Source organism: Chenopodium album, chromosome 4 (genome assembly GCF_948465745.1).
Source record: "Chenopodium album chromosome 4, dcCheAlbu1.1, whole genome shotgun sequence".
NCBI classification, from domain to species: Eukaryota; Viridiplantae; Streptophyta; class Magnoliopsida; order Caryophyllales; family Amaranthaceae; genus Chenopodium; species Chenopodium album.
In genome coordinates this window covers 75,412,573-75,437,202 of record NC_137837.1, presented here as the reverse complement: position 1 = coordinate 75,437,202, position 24,630 = coordinate 75,412,573, and the positions used below count along the sequence as shown (strand labels likewise).

General features: G+C 34.1%; 1 protein-coding gene across 1 annotated transcript; it reads left to right on the top strand.

Moving 5' to 3' along the window:
* The first annotated feature begins 1,080 nt into the window (after positions 1–1,080).
* LOC145628168 (uncharacterized) lies at positions 1,081–7,393 on the top strand. The gene is made up of 3 exons (XM_081680478.1): positions 1,081–1,833; positions 2,043–5,566; positions 6,967–7,393. Exons 1-3 carry the CDS (start codon positions 1,081–1,083, stop codon positions 7,391–7,393), a joined length of 4,704 nt encoding a protein of 1,567 aa, XP_081536604.1.
* The last annotated feature ends 17,237 nt before the right edge of the window (positions 7,394–24,630 follow it).

Below are 24,630 nucleotides of genomic sequence, written 5' to 3'. Positions count from 1 at the left end.
CTTTGTAAACTCTAGGTGGAGGAAGAGGGGGTACATCGATGTTTTCAAAATGAATGACCTTTATGTCTTCAAGTGCTCGTTCGAAGAAGACAAAAGGGAGATACTGGAAATGACAAAAGCGAACTTCGATGGAGCATTAATGGTTTTTGCTCCGTGGCTGCCAAATCAGGTCCCTCACACGGTTAGATTCAGAAGAGCCAAGTTCTGGGTCAGAATTTGTGGGCTCCCCTGTGAATATTTAAATTCGCACATGGCGGAAACAATTGGGGAAATGCTTGGCATGCCTTTTGAAATTGAATTTGAGCCGCACTTCGTTCCAAGGAATGACTACTTGCGCATCCAAGTCAAGCTCGCTCTTGGAGAACCGCTTATTCCAGGTTTTTTCCTCAAACTTGATGATGATTCTGTAATTTGGATACAATTAAGATATGAGAATTTGTTCAAATATTGTGTTCGTTGTGGTCGAATTGGTCATAAATATAATAGATGTACTAGACACGAGGATCTTATTAAACAAGACATTGACCATAGAATGATGTACTATTTGTCACGGGGAATCCCAACTCTCGAAGCAGAGGAGGGGTTCTCCATGTTTAACTTGGATATGAGGGCTACGCCTGTGTCCGAACGAACCATTACAACTAAAGCTAGGCTAGTCGAAAATGATCAACCGCCTTCGCCTAATTTTAGAGCGTCTGACATCATGGTTGATTTTTATCTGGGTATTCAGAATGGGGGCAAAACAGTGCTCCCAGGGGCCAGATTCAATAGCAGGAGTGCCCCGTTCAGGGGTCCGGTGCTTGGTAGCGCTGGGACTGCCATGCAAGGTAACTCACAGCCTGTACCAGCGGACATGGAGGTAGAATCTGAAGGAGGGGTCCATATTAACCCCACGGTCACAGGGGCTGAACAGGTCGACGGTGGATTAAATGAAAATACTCAGGGAGGGGGGATTGGTGAAGATCCGTATAGTGTTGCTGTTGCGGCTGAACCAAACCAGATTAATGATGTTGGGAATCTGGAGTTGGATATGGTTCCTAGGTATGGGCCGAAATTGAAAATCTCCGGTTCGATTTGCTCATGAATTCGGCGATTCAATCGAGGGTGGAACCTAACGACGAGATTGCGGGGAGGAGAGTGGATAATGCAGGATTTAATCAGAGGTTTTTCATTGAATTTGATAGCCAAAGCTATCCCAGGGCTGTTGAAATTAGAGAACCTGACTCTCCGATTGGTGATCCAATGGACTACCAGGGGGAAGAGGAAGAAGATGCTTTTCCGGTGGGGCAAATCCCGGAGGAACCGATGAGCCCTTGGGTTGGTGAACAACAAACTACCATAAATGAAGAGGATCAATTGGATCAAAGAAGCGTTGAAACACAACCTGAGGTTCAAGCTCCCCCTCAGCCCAGAATCGATCAGCTTGAAGTTGAAATCTCTGGAAGAAGAATGCTCCAAACTCCAACTCCAACTGAAACCATGTCTGATGGTGCAATTTTTTTCACAAAGTGGGGGGAAAGGGACAGGAGAGGGCGACTATCAAGAAGCAGGAGGTTCAAAAAGACCAAAGAGAAAAGGCGTTTTGAGCATGAAAATTGCCCTTTGAAAAGGAAGGCTATTTCTGACTTAGATCTTGTTTCCATCCAATTTATAGAGGAAGAAGAAGATGATGCTGACTCCTTAATGGCAAGAAAAAAGAAGAAGGGGAAGAGCCTTATTCATCCCTCGCTTAATGGGGCAGGGCCGTCCAACGCGAGTTTTGGGCCTAGGGCAGCAAGGAAGTACGAGTTTGAAGCTAACATTATTTTGCATTTTGCAGGTGATGGGCTTGCGGTGGTTGACCCAAATCAACCGCCTCCTTCTCAGTGATTGGCCTTGTGTGGAATTGTTGGGGAATTAAATGCCCAACAACCCCGATAATCCCTAAAATTAAACGACTTGTTGGGTCTTTTGATCCGGAGTTTATTTTCCTTTCATAAACAAAAAGTAGTCTGGAGTTAGTTTTTAATCGGCTTAGGACCCTAGGTTTTTATTTTTTTAAGGGTGTTAACCCGAAAGGTGTAAGTGGTGGTCTTTGGTTAGGATGGAAGACTAAAAATTTGTTAGATGTTATTTTTGCTTGTATCAATTTCCTTGTTGTGGATGTAAACGATAATATAAACGGGAAATGGAGATTGATTTTGGTCTACGGAGAACCTTGCAACTCCCTAAGAAAGGATGTTTGGGATTGTCTCACTCAATGGACAAGTCCAAACCTTAATTTGCCGATTACTATTGTTGGCGATTTCAACCAAGTTGATTCTTTTTTAGACAAAACAGGCACAAATTCCACCAGTATTAGGGGCTATCACGTTTTTAATGAATGGAAGGAATTAAATGATCTACATGATCTAGTCTATGAAGGAACTAGGTTTACTTGGTCGAATGGTAGGGAGGGTGAAGACTTAGTCCTTGAAAGGTTAGATAAAGGCTATGCTAACTCTCCATGGCTTACGAAATTTCCTCATGCTTTTATCACACATCAACCAATTCAAATCTCCGATCATGCTCCAATCATTTTTCACACGTCAAATAACATCAAGAAAAAAAGGAGTGTCTATAAAATCGAGCAATGGAGCCTAAATTATAATGAATGCATCCAAGCAGCCCAAGACACTTGGAATGCCCACCAGAATGGCTCTCCGATGTTTAGGCTTGTAAAAAAAACAAAAAAGGCTAAATATGAAATCAAGAGGTGGACTCTTGATAAAAGAGAGGAGTGGAATGGAGAGTGGGATAAGTTTGAGAAGGATATCTTGGAAGCTCAAATTTTATTGGAAGAGGAAGGCAGGGAAGAGGAGTTTATGCGAGTAAGTAAGAAGCTAGAGGAGTACTCTAAGAACATAGCAATTTACTGGAGGCAAAGAGCTAAAATAAATTGGGACTACGCAGGTGACACATGCTCAAGGTATTTTTTTAATTTTGTCAAAGGTAGGAAGGCTCGTAACAAATTGGAAGCAATTAAGGATGAGCAGGGAGTTTGGGTCACAGATGAAGATGACATAGCCCATATTGCTGTTAATTTCTTCAAGGATTTATACGGGTGCAATCCCTCAGGCTCTTCTGATTACACACAACATAGGGATATGAGATTTGATAAGGTCCTAAACGGCATCACAACAGCACTAACTGAGGATCAAAAGGACTTACTTTCAAAACCTTATACTAGAAGAGAGGTGAAAAATGCACTCTTTTCCATGAAGCCGTGGAAAGCTCCGGGGCCGGATGGTGTTCCGGCCGGTTTTTACCAGAAAAACTGGCACTGGATGCAAGAGGACATCACGGAGGCTGTCTTGTCTAGCCTACAATCAGGTAACATTCTTCGTGAAATAAATTGCACAAACATTGCCTTGATTTCTAAATGTGAGAATCCAGAGACCATGGATAAACTACGCCCAATTGGGCTTTGCAATGTTGTCTACAAGATAATTTCTAAATGCCTAACTAATAGACTTAGGAAAGTAATTAGTGGGCTAGTGAGTCAGTTTCAGAATGCCTTCATCCCGGGAAGGGCTATATCGGATAATATACTTTTAGCTCATGAATTATTAGAAAACATCAGAAAAACAAAAAAAGGAAGGAAGAGTAAATTAGCAATCAAGACTGATATGAGCAAAGCGTATGATCGGATCAACTGGGATTTTCTTGAAAGGGTTCTATTTAAGTTTAATCTGCCTGAGATCATGATCAAAACGATTATGAGCTGTGTTAGGACGGTTTCTTTCTCTGTAATCATCAACGATTCACCTCATGAAAATTTCAAACCGAGATGTGGTCTTCGTCAGGGGGACCCCCTCTCCCCGTACCTCTTTATTTTGTGTATGGAATGCTTATCAGGGCTGATTAGAGAAGAGGTAACTCGAGGTAATATCACTGGTATAAGTATTGCTAGAAGAGCTCCTCACATTAGTTACCTCTTCTTTGCGGATGACTCGGTTTTCTTTCTTCAAGGAGAGGAAAATAATGTTTTAAATCTCAAGAAAATCCTAGACTGTTATTGCAAGGCATCTAGTCAGGTTATTAACAAGGATAAGTCAGTTCTGTTAACTAGCTCCAACTCAAATGAAGAGGAAGTTAACAGATTCAGTGAGATTCTTGGCATTACAAAAAGCAGCACTTTTGGTGTTTACTTAGGAATACCCTCGGATTTTGGGGTTTCAAAGCAGCAAATTTTCTGTAAAATTGTGGATAAGGTGAAAGAGAGACTCACGGCTTGGAATTCAATGTTCCTTTCTCAGGCGGGCAGATTAACATTGATCAAATCAGTTCTCTCCAACCTAGGAACCTATGTCCTTTCAGTTTTCAAGTGCCCTGTCAAGATTTTGAGGAGAATTAATAGTATCGTATCTAGGTTTTGGTGGCTTGGCAACAGGAATGACAAGGGAGTGTACTGGAAGAATTGGTCTCACCTCACACAAACAAGGGAGAATGGTGGTTTAGGCATTTTGGATGCCCGATTCTTCAACCAAGCCCTCCTTGCCAAACATGGCTGGCGCATTATACAGGACAAAGAATCTCTTTTCAGCAAAGTTTACAGTGCTAAATATGGCATCAACAAGCTTACTCTCTTTGAGGACTCTTGGTGTAGGAAAAGTTTGGGCTCGTGGGGTTGGAATGGCATTAAATGGGGGCTGCAGATTCTAAAAGCAGGATGTACTTGGTCCATAGGTTATGGGTGTTGTGCAAAAATTCACCATCCCTGGGTCTATGGTACTCCACCAACTTGGAGGTATCAAGGCTGCTCAAACAATGACTGTGTAGCTAAACTTAGAAAGCCGAATGGTGAGTGGGATATAGAAGCCTGCAAAGTCTGGTTTAGTGATGACTCCATTGAGAAGATAATCACAATCAGGGCTATGGATTCAGGCTATGATGACCTGATTATTTGGAAGAAAGACAGAGGTGGCATGTATTCAGTTAGAAGTGGTTATAAGATGCTCCTTGGGGATAACCAGAAACAAGCTATAAAGACGGGTTTTGGTGTGAAGCAAAACATTAATTGGAAGAAATTCTGGAAAAGTAAGAACACCCCAAAACAAAAAAATTTCTTATGGAAAATTCTTAAAGGTGCTCTCTCAATTGGTAGTGAATGGAAGAAAAGAGGATTGGGGGTGCATCATCACTGTAAGTTATGCTTCATGGATAATAGTCCTACCAGTCATCACCTGGAAACACCAGAACACCTTTTTAGAGACTGTATTTTTGCTAGCCATATATGGAAAGGCTGCAGACTGGGAATCAATGTGAACAATCAGGCTCATATTCCTATAGCAGAATGGATTTACAACTGGTTAAGAATTTTTGGTGACAAAGGTAGGGATCTAGGTGAGAGTTATCAACTCTTCTTAGCAGGACTGGATTGTATTTGGGAAGCAAGAAATAAAAAAATCTTCAACAATCTCAACGCAAACCCAGGCTATGTTATTTCCAACATGGAACGAAGAGTGAGCAGCAACCATAAGGGATTAGACGACACTGATAGGATAATGCAGCAGAGCTTGGATGACAGGCAGTATGAACCTCCAGGGTTTGAGGCATACTCAGTGACTGTCACTGATGTACACATTCTATACCATATTTTACCCTCGATTTATAACTATTTTCGTATGATTTCTAAGCTCTACGGAGCTATTTCTCGCTAATATTTTCTTCTCTAGTGTGGCTTGGTCTATTTGATTGATTTTGTAGGCATATGAAGATTTCCGGATAATTTGGACTTGTTTTGGATAGCCACGAAAGCTTATTAAGATGGAGGAGAATTTTACTCGTGTCCGCCCTGGAGGGCAACATTGCCCTGGCAGCCAGGGCGAAGAAGAAAAGAAGTGAAGAATTCAACTCCCATCCGCCCGGACCGGGCGGCATTGCCCTGGCAGACCGGGCGAGCAAGGTATTGTGCGAGGAGGCGAATTTGCTTCCCGCGCCCGACCGGGCAACATTGCCCGGTCAGACCGGGCGGAGTGTCGAAGACCCCGTTTTCCTATTTTTCGGGATTTCTTAACTAAGGGATATAAATACCCTTTGTAAACCCCGACTAAAACATACTTAGTTATTATTTTCTAGCTTTAAAACCTTCATTAAAACCCTAATATTCTCTCTAGATCTAGATTAATTTGCACTTTCAAGTTTTGATCTTTATTCATCAACAATTGGTACTTTTCTTCATTCAAGCAATTGGTATTCATCTTTATTTCTTCTTTTACTTTTAATTACTTATTAATCATGTTTTTTTTCATTGATTATTGTTTTTGCTTTCATTAATATGTGTGAGTAGTTTCTTTATTCCAAGATCTAGCGGAACCCGAATATGATTAATGCATGATTTAATTCTTTAAATTCTCTAACAATAATTGTAATTGATATGCTTAATTGATTATGCTTATGCCAATACTAGATTAGGGATAATTGGTATTGTTATTAATCCTTTGTTTTAATCACAACGGGAGTTGGGTTTTGACGGATTTGAATAAATCAATTAAGGGTTTGAAGTTCATCACGGGAGTAGTTGAATGGATGATTAGGAAGTTAGAGTAATGTGCTTAAGGTCTTTAATTTACATGATTCCACGGAAGTAGGCTTGATTGTGATTAGAGAAGCCATTGATAACTCGGGAGAGACCATTGGTATTATTCATGGATTACTTTTCCTCATTAATCAATTGAATTATGTGTTAGGGGTAGAATGACTATTGCATTAATTGTATTCGTGGTGAAGCTTGATCTTGGATGTTTTTAGCATTGAATTGTCATATTGTTTAGATTTTATCGTTTTAATTAGTTTTTTTTAGATATTGATTCTTACTTATTTTATTTGGTTACTTGCTTAGTAATTGCTTGAGTCTATCTAATTAGTTGAACCATAGTCTCTTGGGATCCGACCCTTGCTTGCCCGTCTACATAGTAGTGGTCTAGTTAGGTTTATTTTTGTTAGGTACGCGACACGCCTATCAGTCACAGACCAGGAACGACAACAACTAAAGACTGCATACTTAGTGTCAGGGCAGGGAACTTGCAACAAGGCAACCCTTGAGATTTACCACAACAAGAGCAGAGGCAGGGCTCCCAAGTGGCTCTGGCGTGTGAAGCAGGATGGTATTACTCTTGAGCAAGGGGGTTTGCAGCAGACTAGACAGAATAGAGAAGCTAGTTTTCTTCACGCAGCTTGGGATGGAATGCGAGGAGCTCTCAGGCTGAAGCTGTGGCACCTACAAATTGAATCTAGTGAAAAGAATAGCATAGCATGGATGCAAGATGATCACTTCAGTTTTAAAGGGGATAGAATGATAAAAGGAAAAATAAATAATCTACTACCTTATTTCCATTGTGTTGCTGTAACTTACAAAAACTCTAGGGAGTAATTTCCCTTTTTCTTGTGTTGTCAAAAAAAAAAAAAAAAAAAACAAACTGACAAATAAGTCCGTAATAAGCTTGTGACAACATTTGCTTCAAAAGGTAATTGAGTCGAACTTTAGCTTAAGCACACAAAAGTTTTGCTAGATTTTATCGTAAAACACTTGTTAACATGCGAAGCCATAAATGATTGTGTCCCATTAGACTTAAGTTAGGGCATGTTCTCATACGATTATTTTCAGTTCAGTTCAGGTTCAGCTCTAATAAGTTCAGTTCAGCTCTTAATTTCCTTCTCTTATAAAATATTCATTTATTTTAGTTCAGTTCAATTCGGCTTTAATAAGTTCAGTTCAGCTCAATCTAGTTAATGAGAACAAGTCATTAATCAAACTCTTTTTTTCAATGCGGAACTAGCCTTAATTAATATGTGCGTTATTAAGTTAAATAATAGGATTTTGCTAACAAGCACCTTTAGGGTGTTAGATAACTAACTAAATATATAATCTAAAACGTTATTATCAAAATCACGCATTGATTGACATAATTAATGTTTATTTTACATTAGTATTTTCACTTTTAGTTCTCTCTTATATCTCTTAAAGTTGCAAGTTGAAACTCTTTTCAACTAGCTACCTGAAGGCCCCAAGTAATAGTTGACCCTAATCTTTTAGTTTCTTTTTATCTATTTATTACGAGTATTTATTTTGAGAAAACTTTTCTTTCTTCAGCTGGGTTTCAACTTTCAAACATAGTCGTTTTTTGATTTGGTCTAAAAAAGTCTTTTTTTTATATCCTAATCAATGTTTAAGCTAGTTGGTAACACCTACTAATTATTTTGTTTTTTATTATAATTTGTTCTAATTAGTCCATTATAAATTTCTAAGGAGGACGACATCACCTACGATCAACGAAAGTATAAATCCTCGATATCAAAGCACCTTGACTAATTAAATTCATAACATACAATACATTTCCACACAATTTTTTCTTGCAAATAAATATTACATTATTATTTCTTGTAAACAAGATTAATTAATCTTGACAAGTATTATCTAGCTAGACAAGCAACGGGCACGGGTAAGGCTGGATCACGGGTTTGTCGCGGTATCAGCGTTATAATCGTACTAGCCATAGCCGGTGTATTAATATGGTTTCTTGTCAAACTATACAACCCAAGGTTCTACCTTGATCAGTTTTCCGTTTTCTCCCGCCAAGAAACTACGAACTCCCACAATAATAATTACACGATTCAATATGATTTATGGATCAGAAATAATTATATTCATAACGATGATTTGGGAATTTACTACGATGCCCTCAACGTAACGTTTTATTACAAACCAGACGTCAACAGCTTCCCTATTAAGATTGGTGATGCTACTTTTAGCCCGTTCTACATACATCGGTCTAGGAGTACGCATCGCGCCGGGAGTTTCGTTACTCGAGGGGTAAAATTGGAAAATGATACCGCGTCTCCGGTGATTTTTCGGGTGGAATTGTCAACGGCCGTGAGGTATAGGAAACCGTTGTTGAAGACCAAACGACACCGTATGAAGGTAGGGGCTGACTTTGAAGTCAACGATCAAGGTACCATGATCAATAAGGAAGTTAAACTTAAGTCAAATGCTAAAAGGAACGGTAAAGTTCGTTTACAGTTGATGGGTATTTTGGGGATTTTGGTATTCATTCTTTCTTTGTAATAATATTCCGTTGTAATTTTTTTACTAGCAATTTCTCCCCTTATTCATTTTTTTTGTTTGTTACTCGTATATATAAAAAATGTTATTGTTTGTTTATTTTTCATGCTAAATTGTACAAAGTAATTGGTATGTTTACAAAACAAATTTGAAGACAATCTTTTGAATTTATTTTAGTTGAGTGAAAAAAAACAAAAACTGTTATGGTATAATTAAAGCACAATATTCACTTGAATAGTCGTTGAAATTTACTTTTTCTATTGTGTTATAAATTCAATAGTTGATTATTACATTATTTACATATTCTATTTTAATTATTTTTAATGATTTATACTCGCGAACTTATTTACTAGAGATTATGTTATAATTGTGACATTTGCCTTAATTTTTATGCACTCAACATATAATTTATTTTTTAAATTATTTTTGTCTATTGAAAAATTAATTATAGAAAATGTTTAATTAAAGTTATGAATTGATAAATTTAAAAGTGAAAAATACATAAAGTATATTGATGTTTCAAAAAGAGATAATAATTAATTGATACGTACCCTTATTGTTCTCTCTTAGCTTTCTCCCTCTACCCCCCTTCTCCGGCCTCTAGGGTATTAATTTGCCATTAGGCTGGAAATAATCAAATAATTACTTTAGAAATTAGACTATTTTAGATCGACTTATTCTTTTTGAATCTCTTTAAAGTAGTTGTTTATTTCAATAAACATACATACATACATGAGTGGTGTAGACGTACATTAGTCTCTCTACACTATAGTTGGTGTAATTGTTCATTTCCTATAGGGATCAGAATTATTGTAGCTTATATTAGGGTTTATCAATAAATTCATCTTCTGTTCTTTAATTGATTCGTTATTAGTAAAGAATTATGCGGGATCACAAAAGTTTCAAATTTTCAAATTATTCAAATGAATCAAGATGTCATCCAGACCAATTAGCTACAAGCGACGTGTGCGATGGATGTACCTAGAGCTAATCATGTCAGGCTAGCCTTGAAATTTTTAAATTTTCTAATAGACCTTATCTGCGCTTTTAAGTTTTATTTTTGACAATTGCCAAGTCCGATCCAATTTTACGGGTTTTGAACATGCATTTCAGACCCAAACCTTAGCTTGACCAAGCGAATTGATTTTTTTTTACCTTTGGCCCAGCCCAGCCCAGCCCAGCCCGACATTTTATTCAATGATATGCAGTGTCGTCTTGGACATTTTAGGGGCCTGGAGCGAAATCTTAAAAAAGGCCCATAAATTATAAGAATGTATTTCATAAATTTTTATATTATAAAGTTCACCAAAATTATTGATTATAGGTCACCAAAAAAATCTAAAAATACCAAACAAAAAGATAATTAAGCAAATAAACCAAACCCCTGCTTTAGTGTTTCTTCATTTCCTCCATTTGAACCCAAAAAAAATCACTTAAGCTAAGTAAGTTAATTTTTTGATTCATTTTTAGATTAAAAAGAAGGAAAAATTATAAATAACCACCCCTAAAATCACTCAAAATTGATTTTACCACCCCTTTTTTCTTTATTATAAATAACCACCTCTAAAATTGAAAAACATTAAAAATCACCATTTTTAGCCAAATTTTAATTCAACTAGGACAAAAAGTAGAGAAAGTATACTAAAGAAGGAAGAAAAACCTTCAAAAGTTAGCTTATAAATAGTTGAAAACATGATCGGACCAATGCTAAAAGGTGTTGATTTCTAATATTTTTCACTTTTAGAGGTGGTTATTTAAAATAAAGAAAAAAAATAGGTGGTAAAATCAATTTTTGGTGATTTAAGGGGTGGTTATTTACAATTTTTCCTAAAAAGAAGCAGTTATACTTGTCATTAGTACTACATTTCATAAATTTATCAAAGAATAGTGTTTTTTTTTTGTTTTTTTCATAAGATATAAAAAAAAATGTGGGTCCCACAAAAGGGAGGCCCTGAGCGATCGCTCAACGAGCTCCCCCTAGTAGCCTAGTTGCCGGCCCTGATGATATGATCATGGATGGCTTCAACGAAGGAAGCCTTTGTTTGATTTGTTTTTATGTACGAAGTATTTGTTAAACGAACTTTATTAATGTTTTAAAAAGAACATAATATTTGACATGTATGCAAGTTGTTTGTTGACATTGTTGTTATAGTAGAAGTCGCTCATGTTAGTTGTTGTTAATTGTTAGATACATAACTTAGTTGTCATGCACATGAGTCATGACAATTATATTAAGTGTTCTAAAATTAGTTGTTGAATTTTAAATGAACAAAATTAATTATTTCCCTACCTGGCCTTCTAAACAAGCTACCTCCATCTTAGGGCCTATCTCTTACGTTGAAATTCAGTTAAGTTTAGTTCAATTCAGCTCCTAATTTCCTTCTCTTATAAAATATTCAGTTCAGCTGAGTTCAGTCAATGAGAACAGGTTCTTAATGCTACTCTTTTTTTTTTTTTTTTGGTATATTAATGCTACTATTACTTTTGATACCTTGTGATTCCAAATCTATAACCCAAATTCAAATTCAATCAATCCTATAAAATTTCCTCATCGCTAGCTAGTAGACGCATTGTAAAACTAACACATAACATGATCAGTACATGCATGGTCGTAGGGTTTTGATAATGATCAGTACGTGTAAGTGTATAATAATGATCTATATTTAGACAAAATTGGCTCAAACAACATCAACCCTGGCCACCAAGTTTACTTGGTCGTACTTTTTTTTTTGAAACATTACTTGGTCGTACTTCTATTATTGTCCAGTTAACTATATACTTTGTGAATATACTACGGAGTATATATATACACACTAACACACTATACATATCTTTTTTTTGAAAAGCAATACACTATACATATCTATAAAACTCCTTAATACATTCCTAACACTTTGTATGGAGTACTTATTGATAAAATTATAATCGAAAAATGCATGATTAAATGACATGTCAATCAATGTAATTAATTATAATCAATTTACATTACTCCGTATCATTTAGTTTCTTCTTTGGGCTCTTGAAAAAAAGGAGAAAAAAAAAAAAAAAAGACTTTCTCTAACTCAAGATCAGAAGTCTCGTCAAAAGTCTTTTTCTTTTATGTTCTATGTTACTATCTAATGATCTAATCATTTTCACACATACAGTTGGTAACGCCTATATTGCTGTTTTTAATTTATTTAGTTTTTAATTTTTATTTTTATTTAAAACTTAATTGAATTGAAGATGGTATCAATTGATTGTCTACTATAAATTCAGAAAAACAAAACGCTAGAAATACATAACAACTTTCATAGAAAATTTTCTTTTTTCAAGTCAACATTATTTGTCATCAAAACAAGATTAGTTAAATTAATCTTGCTTGGTAAAAAAAATTACCTGAAAACCAATTAATGGCAAGGGTTAAAGAAAGTATTGGCTGCTTCATCGTCCTTGGCATAATAGCTTTAACCATCTAGCTAGCTATTAGGCCTAAAACACCCATATGCTCTATAGAAGAATTTACGGTTTTCGCCCTCCAAGAAAAAACCACCAATTCCACCCTTCAAAACAACAACACTATCCATTATGATCTTAAGGTCAAAAATAGAAGATCAAGCGTAACAGGAATTTACTACGATACCCTTAATGTCACGTTCTTTTACAAACGCAACCTCCATAGCTTTCCTATTGAAATTGGAGATGCTAAATTTGGCCCCTTCTATTTGCGTAATTATAGGAGTACTCACCGTACGGGGAGTATTGATGTTGGAGGGGTACAATTGGAAAATGATACCGTGGCGTCGTCACCGGTGGTTTTTAGGGTGGTGGTGCTAGCAAATTTGAGGTACAAGAAACCAATATGGAGGAATAATCGGTACAGTTTGTTGGTAGGAGCTGATTTGGAAGTCAATGATGAGGGTAGTTTGGTAAATAAGGGAGTTAAACTTAAGTCTAAAGCGGGAAGAAATAGTAATTGTAATTTTTATATAATTGGCATTTTCACCCTTATTCAACTTTTTTAGGTAGTATATTAATTTTATGTTTATTTTTCATGCAAATTTTATTGGTAAAATATAGAAATAACCGTTGAAATCAATAATAAATAAATGTTTTAAAAAAAAATCAATAATAAATAAATAATTAGAACTTTCCTCAATTGTGGATCTCAAACCTCTAAAACTTACAGTCCTGCCAAGGAAATACTTTCCTCAATACGTATCATCGGTACAAGTATCTTAGTGGCGCATGCACGACCCCTAAGTTTAACGCAATTGCTCTCGTAATTCGTGCACTCGAACCAAAGAGTCAAATTACTCAAAAACTATTTAATCTCAAAGGGTGGATTTGTGTTTTTGTATTTATTAGGTATCTTATCCATAAATTGAATAATGGAAAGTCACTCTCGTATTTGTATATGCCCCCCAAACGGAAGCCAACCGACCCCAAGAAGAGGTGATAGAGTATAAAACATATTCTTGGGGCTCAACCATCAGCTTAAGCTTTTGGTTGAGTTGGTCCTTTAACATGGTATCAGAGCCAGACCCACTGTTTGGGACCTCTAATGGCTTGAGTATATTGTCAGGCCCAAGTTTGGGACCTTTAATGACATTAAGTATTATGGGCCAAATTAAATTGGATCAAGTGATCCTTGAGTTAAAGGGACCTTACATGTGAGGTGGAGTGTTGAAGTATATCCCACCAAGTAACACATGTAAGAGTCCCACATTGATTAAAGAAGAGAGAGTTAGTTAAACACTTTATAAGACTAAAGGGTTACTCCTCCTATTGCCATATGGTTTTGGGATGGAACCTCCTTTGATCTTGTGAAGTGGACTCTCTCTCTTGGTTTGCGGGTGTAGCCCAGGCCCGCGTTTAACATGGTATCGGAGCCATTGTAACACAAAGGTCACGGGTTCGAATCTCATCCGCCTCTCCTTCAAAGTGGAATTAATTCGCACCAGGTATGGGTGGGCTTGTGTTGCATCCACATTTCAAGCCCAAGGGCCTTTCATGTGAGGGGGAGTTATAGAGTATAAAACATATTCCTGGGTCTCAACCACCAGCTTAAGCTTTTGATTGAGTTGATCCTTTAACAAGAGGCATTATACTACATCAAAGGAAGAACAAATTATTCAGATGCATAAAAGTTGGGAATTGAAAAATAAAAACTAATCGGCTAATTATTTACTAGTTGAAGATTAATTTCCTTTTTTTTCACCTTTCTATATTGTTGAAGAAGAAATTTCCTAGCAAACACTAGTAGAAAAATATAAAAGTGCACTGGTTTAAAACCGCCTTATAGCACTGGTTTTGAACCAGTGTTCATTTGAGGGATGCCAAAAAATTAAAACATTAGCACCAGTTCAAAACCGGTGGGAATACTTGTTATTGGCTCTGGTTAACCGGTGCTAATAATAGGCACCCATTTAAAAATATATATATATATAATTCATTACTTTTGCCGGTGCCAAAAATACCCAAAAAATCAAAAAATAATTTTTTTTTTGTCTTTTTTCACTTTTAGCAAAAAATGATATTAAAAACATAATACAAGTATACAATAATCACATATATATATATTCATCAAATAAATTATTATTTTACAATTTCAAAAAAAAAAAAAAAAAAAAAAAAAAAAAAAAAAAAAAAACTACAACATCGAATTAAAACACGAAAATCTATATTCCAAAATCAGCATCTTGAATCCTTATTTTGTGTGGAGTGTAAAACCTGCATCAAATTTGGACACCAAAATTAATAAAAACCCACAATAAACCAACATTCCAAACCCAAAAACATTATAGAACAAAAAAAAAAGTTTGAATTCCTCAAAAAAAAAAAAAAAAAAAAAAAAAAAAAAAAAAAAAAAAAGTCCAAAATCCTAAAACATCTACTAGAAAATCTAGTAAAACAGAACAATAAAAACATTATAAACCCAAATACAGAATTGGAGGGGGAAAGATAGAAGAAAGCCTACACAATAAAAGTATTATACTACGTATTAAAAAGATAGAAAACATATTCCCAACCTACATATGAAACTCAAATGAATAAAACTCAAATGAATAAAACTAATCAATCGGGTAATTGTTTTTTACCCCGAAAATATAAAAAGTTTTATTTTACCACAAAAAAAAAAAATTAAAAAAAAATTAAAATTGTTTTTACTACCTGTAATCAAAACCCTAATGAAATTTTTTAAATTCTTTGATTTTCGTGTCAAACACATGGTCTTTAGGGGATTTGGGGGACATTTTAGTTCTTTAGGACCAATTAAAGGTCAAAATTAGGATCCACTTAAAATTTTCGGATCCACCTAGGAAGATCCGAAAATTTTAGGCGGATCCACGTTGGTATGCTTTTTTGATAGAGGTGATCATTTGCGGGCTTTGGCGGGTAGCGGGCCGGGCTTATGCTTATTTTTTTCTCCAACGGGCTTTATGTAGCAAACCCGAACCCTTTTATGCGGGCTTGATACTTTGTCCATGCTTGCTCACTAAACGGGTCAGGCTTGTCCGTGGGCTAACGGGCCTTAAATTTTTGTTATATTTTTTATAATGCTAATTATTATTTTTATTATTTTCTAGTGCTAAAATTATTTGGTAGAGTTGTCTTTAAAAAATTTTGTTCACAAATAATAATAGAAATTTTGAAATTATGACATACTTCGTATCTTATAAATATATGAAAGAAAAAACTTATTTAGTACAATGTTAATTATAAAATATAAAAGTAAAATAAATATTTATAACTAATAAAAGCTTATAAATCAATATAGTCTCTAATTTGTATTTATTTTCTAAAATACACAAAGTATGTTATAATTGTAACTAACTAAATAAAATTATTAAAATATTATTATTATTTTACTAAACGGGCCGGTCGGGCTAGCCCGCGATACATAATTTCTCGTCCATACCCGCCCATTTATATTAACGAGGCGGGCTAAGCCCGCCCAAATGTTCATTTTTTTCAAAAAGGTTGCCCAAGCCCGCACTTTTTGCAGGCCGGGTTGGGCGGGCCATCCCGCCCATGAACAGCTCTATTTTTTGACCCCCCCTAATTCATTCGTACCTCTAATAATGAACCACCGAAAATATATTTTGGCACCTTCCATCACCCCCGGTAGTCCGGTACCCCTAATCAACCCTCGGAAATATATTCCGGTTTCCCTACTCAATCCCTAGAAATATATTCCAACCACTGCCACTCTCAGCCTCTGTACTGACTCCTCTTGTTTCCGTCCTGCGGTAGACATTTACTGCCATTCAAAAGTGCCGACTGGTGCGTATTTGTGACTCCTCTCTCATTCTTTCCTTTTTGCACTTTTTTCCCCCAAATTGCTTGTTACTTGGTGATTTTTACATTTTTTTTTTCCATATTGCTCTAGTAGTTATATTTACAAATTTTTTTTAATTTGGGGCCAAATTTCAGTGATGCTAGGGTTTCTACTGCTCCTCTTTAGAATCTTCTAATCCAATTTTTAATTACTCGTGATTTTAATTGATTGTTGACAGTAAAATGATTATTTGACAGTAAAGTGATTTTAACATACAGTAACTTTTGTTGTTGCAGGGCATCAGTGTGCTACTTCGTATATTGTTCAACAACAAATATGGCGTCCTGTTCTAGTAATATTCCTTCATCTAAGGAGGTATTTTTACGTTTTAATAATCCTGTTAAGGAGAATTTCATATGGTATCGCACTTTGTTAAATTCCTCTAGTGATGATAACTATAAGAAACAAAAGATGTCGATTGAGCTCTATAAGTTTATTGAGGGTGAATCAGGCGATCCTATAATGCTATTTAATGAATGTTTGACATGTGCTGCGGTTTCACCCTATATTTACTTGTGTGGTTCCCCTGCCCGTGGGAGTAAACTTGTGTGGCGGATCAATACTCGAATAAGAGGTAGTAATTGGGAACGTTGTCCCGACTTGACTATAGAAAGATGCAACCCATTTCCCTTTGTTGTTGGCAATCGTTTAATTTTTATTGGTTCTGTCTCGCCTCTGTATATGACATCTCCCTACTCTTCCTTGCCATTAGGCGACGTTGTTGAGGATGCATCGGTGGAGAATTGGCAAGAATGGGAGTCTATGCCTTGTCCACCGGGTGTGAACTCGAAAGAGTTTAGTTTATGTGCAGCACACATAGAAAAAAATAAGCTTATTTATGTGCCTTATAAGACTTCAACTTTTATGTTTTCATATGATTTCAAAGAAAAAAGTTGGGACTTCTTCAATAGAGGTTCTTCAATAGAGGTGAAAAAACTAATTTGTTCGAAACCAAAGGCGTTTGTAGTTGATGAGAGTTTTGTATGGTGGGATAAAGGTTGTATATACATTTCTGACTTGACTCTTAAGAAAATTTCGAGAAAATCTTGTGCTAGTATGGGTTTGATTGGTGCAGAGTATGCTCCTCTGATTGAGTCCAATAATGTACAATTTCTTCATATACAAGGTCATCTATTCCTTCTTATTTGGAAGAAAGATTCAACATTTCATTTTCTTCAACTTGAACTTCATCCTTTCATTAATCATGGTCAAATCAAACTCCACGTTTCTATCTGCTCCAAATATGATGTAGAAGATTCTGAATCACAGTGTTTTGGTGAATTTCGTCTCATTGATGCAATTGTTACGTGACTTCATCAGTGGGCTAGCTTGCGCATCCGTTTGTTGTTTTGCAAGCAGGATGCCTAAAGCTCACCTTTTATCTACGAGTAGTACTTGGTGATATGTTTTTTAGTGTTTCTACGGACAAAAACTCGAGTAGATTAGTGTAATTCGTATATTTTTGTCATGAATTTCTAATTTTATACGTTTAATTTTATATATGAGTACAATTTTCTAGATTGTTTTTAATGTTTTACACCCTTTTTTCTAATTTATTTTTTGCCAAATTTATTAATTAATTATTTTTTGTTTACACTTGTGATTGTTTGTTCTTTACTTCCTTTCTGTTACTTTTTTTTTATGGCGAATAAAATTGTCAACAAATCTGTTAAAAAGTATCTTACATACTTCAAATTTTATAAAAAACTACCTTGTAAAGATGCTGAGAGCTTTAAGATAAAATATTACTAAGAAGCAATACTAATTTTATAGCACACACTTTTTAAAATATTCAGGTGTACTACAATAATTAATCTTCATTGTAAAATTATCCTAAAATGATCAAAAGTTATTCCAAATTTAATAAAAGCTACCTGATATATCATGATGTAGATAATAGTTAGTTATGCTTTATTGACAAAATTCTTCTGTCTTTTTGAAATGAAGTCTACTAAATATATTTTTTGTAAACTTCTCCCTCGTGGGGTTGGAGGGTCACGTTCCTTCTTACTGTAGCTAATGTGGTTAATGTTGCTATCCGCTCTTACCATTTCTGGTAGGAAATGGGATGAGGGCGTTCCTTTCCTGCCTCCTTCGATAAGGAAGGTTTCTTTAAATTCAAGGTTTTGTTAAAAGTTTCTTTTTTACCTCTTTAAATTAATAATTATCAAGAAGTCTTGTATAAAGGGGACTTACGTTAATTTATTGTACGTAAGACAATCAATCTTAGGGTAATTTTAACAATTTTTGTGAAAACTTTAATTCATTATAGTGTAATTTTTAATTTGTAATGAGTTTGAGTATATTTTAACAAGTAATTTCTAATGGATACATGCTATGGAGGCTAATACAATAAGTGCATTTAAGGGTAACATTTATGTTCTAAAATTTGTAAACTTTTGTAGTATATAATGGTAACTTTAAATACATTTACAAACTTTAACATGTCTTACAATAACTTTATGAAACACTAGTAGAAAAAGGCTTATTTGCGTCGCTCATTTATAGTGTATTTGCGTCGCTTCTATGAGCGACGCAACTGCTCGCGACGCAAATAAGAGTCATTTGCGTCGCTCCTTTATAAAGGCGCGACGCAAATGACTTTTTTGATAAACTTATTTTTTGTCATTTGCGTCGCTCCTTTATAAATAAGCGACGCAAATGACTCTTCTGACAAACTTATTTTTTGTTATTTGCGTCATTCTTTTATAAAGGAGCGACGCAAATAACTCTTCAGATAAACTTATTTTTTGTTATTTGCGTCACTCCTTTATAAAAGAGCGACGCAAATGACTTTACTAATAAACTTATTTTTAGTCATTTGCGTCGCCCCTTTATAAACAAGCGACGCAAATGACTCTTCAGATAAACTTTTTTTGTTATTTGCGTCGCTCCTTTATAAACAAGCGACGCAAATGACTCTTCCAATAAACTTATTTTTTGTTATTTGCGTCACTTGTTTATATAGGAGTGACGCAAATGACTGAGTAGACAATATACAAAACTGCTGTATTTGCGTCACTTGTTTGTTTAATGAGTGACGCAAATGAGGTGAATTTTTTTTTTTTAATTATAATAATATAATTGCCTTGTATATGTTTGTAGTACCTGTTTTCCTAGGTATAAAGTAATATGCTAACGCTAATATAATTGAAATTAAAATGCAATATTATTGAATAATGCAAATGTAAATTTCGGCAGAGTCTCCTTTGTAATTTGGCCTACCCATAAAATTGGGAATGACGGCATTATATTAACAACCTGTCCAATAATTTACATCTCAATATCATAGACATTATACTCATCATCCCAACACCAATTAACCAAATTACTTCATTTCAAGCCTATAATCCAAAACAAGAGTCAAACATGCGCTAAGTGGTAAATCTAAAGTTCAACATTACATATAAAATACTCTGCCCAAATATCTCGGATCTCATTTATCTCCTCCTCGGTGTACGGTGTAGTTCTTGAAAAATCCTATCAACACAACAAATATACAAGAGGAAAGTTTTAATTCAAGATTGTAGCTAACATCAAATTGTATTTATCAAACAAAAATGAAATATTTGACAACTCATACCTGAATAAGATCTTCACTGCTATGGTGATGTTCAAGTATTTCGTACATATAACGCATGACGTAGTAGCCACACTCACGTCCACCCAATTGTTGAGGACACTACATGTAATATATTTGTAAGTTGAATTAAATTGCTATACTTCAATTATTAAGAAACTAAAAGTTAGGGTAAGAAATTAAGGTAACCTGTCCCAAATGCCATGTCAATTTACTTCCCCTAGATTGTCCACTTAATGCCTTAAAACTTCGAAAAGCACTACACATTTGAAACAAATAACATATATATTACCCTTACACACATAAAATCATGACATTAATAACAAACTAGACTTACTTTGTCATTGCAAACTTAATTGCTAAATAGTGAGCCATGATCTTCTTAGATCCAAAACAATTCAAGTAGTTATCACCTAAATGAGATAAAAAAAACATTCAAGAACAGTCCCAAACCGGGGACTATTCAAGACTTACTCCTAATGAGTAAGCCCTGAACGGGTATCTAAGGCAATGATGCAAGTATTATTGCAATTCTAATCAATTATATCACAATTAAAAATCTCATACAATTCACAATCATTATACCAACCAGAACAAATAAGTTAATATTGCAAAGAATGGTTCAGATATATATACCACAAGTGAAGACAATCTCGTATGCATACTACCGCCTTAATCGTTTGTCCACAACCAGAACCTCGAGCAACTTGTGGAATTCACTTCCGCATAATTAAGAATCTGCCATAAAAAATTACATATATTAAACCAACATAGTTGCGTGTGTGCTCGTGATCCTAAATCTCATAGAACAAGAGCGAGCACGAGAGAAATAGCCAAAGTTTGCAAAATTACCAAGCAGAGACACAATTATGAATCATGTAAGAATAGCCAAAGTTTGCAAATAAAGCTTACTCAGCACACTCATTAATCTTCCCCGAATTCTGGCTTTCCACAATCTTCAGAATCAAAGACTTGTTTTCATCCAAGTACTGTCAAGATTTAAACCAACCAAAATTTAGAAATCAATAAGAAAAAAATATTTCCAGATGAGAACTAACCAAGCAGTATATATAGATGAAGCGGCTAATAGACTAGAATCATAAGTGAATTAATGTAACAAAGGATGAATATGTCATGCATAACCAAAGTGTATTACAGTACATATCAATTTTTACTTAAGCGTAAGGATCAAATGATCTGCAATTAGCAATGTTTTAGAATCTACCCCGGTAGCCCTAGACTAAGATAAAAAGCAATGCATACAACACCATTCCCTTATATAATTTCATATGTATTAATTGTTTTATCAATGATCATTTGATTCACAATAACTTCCTTTTATTCAACCATTTACAAGGGAACATACGGATTCTCCATTTTAATGAATCGGAGATGACAGTTGTTCATGCTTGAGACTTACAAAAAAAAAATTGAAAATAATAATAATAATAATAATAATAATAATAATAATAATAATAATAATAATAATAATAATAATAATAATAATAATAATAATAATAATAATAATAATAATAATAATAATAATAATAATAATAATAATAATAATAATAATAATAATAATAATAATAATAATAATAATAATAATAATAATAATAATAATAATAATAATAATAATAATAATAATAATAATAATAATAATAATAATAATAATAATAATAATAATAATAATAATAATAATAATAATAATAATAATAATAATAATAATAATAATAATAATAATAATAATAATAATAATAATAATAATAATAATAATAATAATAATAATAATAATAATAATAATAATAATAATAATAATAATAATAATAATAATAATAATAATAATAATAATAATAATAATAATAATAATAATAATAATAATAATAATAATAATAATAATAATAATAATAATAATAATAATAATAATAATAATAATAATAATAATAATAATAATAATAATAATAATAATAATAATAATAATAATAATAATAATAATAATAATAATAATAATAATAATAATAATAATAATAATAATAATAATAATAATAATAATAATAATAATAATAATAATAATAATAATAATAATATAATAATAATAATAATTCTGGGTTTTTTCCTCCAGATTTAGGCCTTCAAAAGTAGCTTAACAGATAAGAAAACTTGATACTAGGTTTAAAAACAAGTTAAAAACCATCATCACTAAAAACCACTAGTTAAAAAAGTACATTTACACTATTTTTCATTATTAGCCAAATAGTCATAACATTAGTTGAGTAAGAAATACTGACATTGCCTCCTTTTCAATAAAGGTTTAAACTAAATTTCTAATACCAGCAAAACAAAAAGGTCTTACAAAACTGATGAATATGTGAAGACCATTACAGGAGCCGACACCTAAAGCTTCATTACAGTAAATTTTAAGTTTGCTACACTTCAATGATTACACTGACATTTTATACTTCCATTTATATTTATATTTATATTTATATTTTCATGTTAATTCTTGAATTGCTTGTTGTGGTCCAAGTTCAGAAAAGGTTCAATTTCCAACTGCCGGAAAAGTTAAGTTTGGACCAAAAGGCAGATCTTAGGCCAGGGGTTGAACCATGCTCTTAAGGTATGTTGAACAGCATGCCAGCAATAATCAAGCTGCATGACAGTATGTATGATGGATATCGACTTTTTGATGCTTACAAATGCGAGCACGTAAACCTTAATCATCTGTTAGGCTAATTACAACTAAGATAGACATAACAATGTATCACTCGACTGAAGTGCTCGTTCAGCATGCTTCAATGACTAAACCCGAGATCATAATGGACTTTTTAATTGCAATTAAGGCAGTAATAACTTAAATCATCAAGTAATGTACATTTGTACTAGACTAGAATAGATTAAGGCAGTAATAACTTAAATCAAAGTTTGCAAAATCACCAAGCAGAGACACGATAATTATGAATCATGTAAGAATAGCCAAAGTTTGCAAATTAAGCTTACTCAGCACACTCATTAATCTTCCCCGAATTCGAAGCCTTAAACCAAGAAAAGATTGAACATAAATAGAAGCAATCTTACCATAGGTGGAATTGACTTCAAAAATTCAACAATGTCGAGCCGAAATCGAACTTCAATTGTTGTTGCTGTAATTTGCTTGAACTTCCTCGGGTTTTTTGGGGCGAAATTAAGCGATTTTTCCACTCGAAAATTTCAGTTATTGCTCGAATTTTTGTTGCTGTAATTTCTTGACTTGAACCCAGAAAAAGACGTAATTCAAACAATTATTGTTGCTGTAATTTCTTGACTTAACCTATTGTTGCTGTAATTTCTTGACTGAAATTCGAACAAAAATTATTTATGACTGAAATGGGACGAATTTCTTAGGGTATATTGCGTCGCTGCCAAAAACCCTAGAAATCCCCCCACGAAATCCCCCAATCGAACTTGAAGACCGAAATTGAATTTTTTGGGGTTTTTAGGGTTCGAATTTGTATGCTTTTGAGTTGATTTTTTGCTCGAAATGGGGGATTTTTGGTCGGAAACAATCAATTTTTCTGGGTTTAAGGCTTCGAATTTCTTAGGGTTTTTGGTCTAAATTTTTGCTCGAAATTGCTCGGATTTGCAGCCGATTATGGGTCTTCGACTTCACTGCGATTTTAGATGTTAAATTTGCTGGGGAAACGCAAGTTTTTGGCCGAATTTGTTGGATTTCAGAGACAAATTTGTGGGTGTTTTGCTGTAGAAATTCGCTGGAATTTAAGAACTCTTGTTTTTTTTTTCTTTTTGTATAGTGAATGTAGGTACCTGATGAAAAACTAAGGTAAAAAACGCAGAAAAACCTAAAGCCAAAAGAGTTATTTGCGTCACTTTATTATAAAAAAGCGACGCAAATAACCTTGTTTATAATGTTGTACAATGTACATATGCGTCGCTCATTAGTAAAAGAGTGACGCAATTTACTTAATCACTTATTTGTGTCGCTTGCTAACTAATGAGTGACGCAAATAAGTTTATTAATTGCGTCGCTTTAATAAATAGGAGCGACGCAAATGATAGAAAGCTGAAATGCACTTGAGTTTTGCGTCGCTTCTTAAATAATATGCGACGCAAATAATTTAAAAGGAAGGTAAAAATAAACATTTGCTTCGCTCCTTAGAATGAGTGACGCAAATATGGCGACGCAAATGTACATTTTTCTACTAGTGAAAGTCCGCCTTGATTAAGAATTTGTGTAAAACCTTATTGGGTTTAAAGATTTCAAGTAACGTTGAACGTTATGCCATTATCCCATCCCTAAAACTATGGGTCTGTTCTCTTTGGCTTATTTTCACTTCAGTTCCTATTTTCCTTCTCTCATAAAATATTCAGTTCACTTCAGTAAATCAAAACATGCCCTATATCCAAAAGTTTTTTATTTAAAAAATAACACTGTTTCTAGACGGATTGGTAATCTCCATATGTGCGACAATGTGACCTTTAAGTCATTGACTACTCCATATTTACAAATTGCATTATTTAAAATTTTTAAGCACACAACTATCTATGTTCTATAAGCTATAACCATTATATTTAGGGAATTTTGACTTTTACCACCTTCAAATAACCACTTAATTGAATTTACCACCTCCAAAAAATAAAGATTTACTTTACCAC

What these genes read in the sequence shown, in the direction of transcription:
- LOC145628168 (XM_081680478.1), top strand. Translation starts at nt 1,081, where the DNA reads ATGAATTCGGCGATTCAATCGAGGGTGGAACCTAACGACGAGATTGCG. An exon ending in TTGCAGGTGATGGGCTTGCG is followed by an intron (nt 1,834 to 2,042) that starts GTGGTTGACCCA and finishes TATTTTTTTAAG; the next exon opens with GGTGTTAACCCGAAAGGTGT. An exon ending in AGGCAGTATGAACCTCCAGG is followed by an intron (nt 5,567 to 6,966) that starts GTTTGAGGCATA and finishes TATTTTTGTTAG; the next exon opens with GTACGCGACACGCCTATCAG.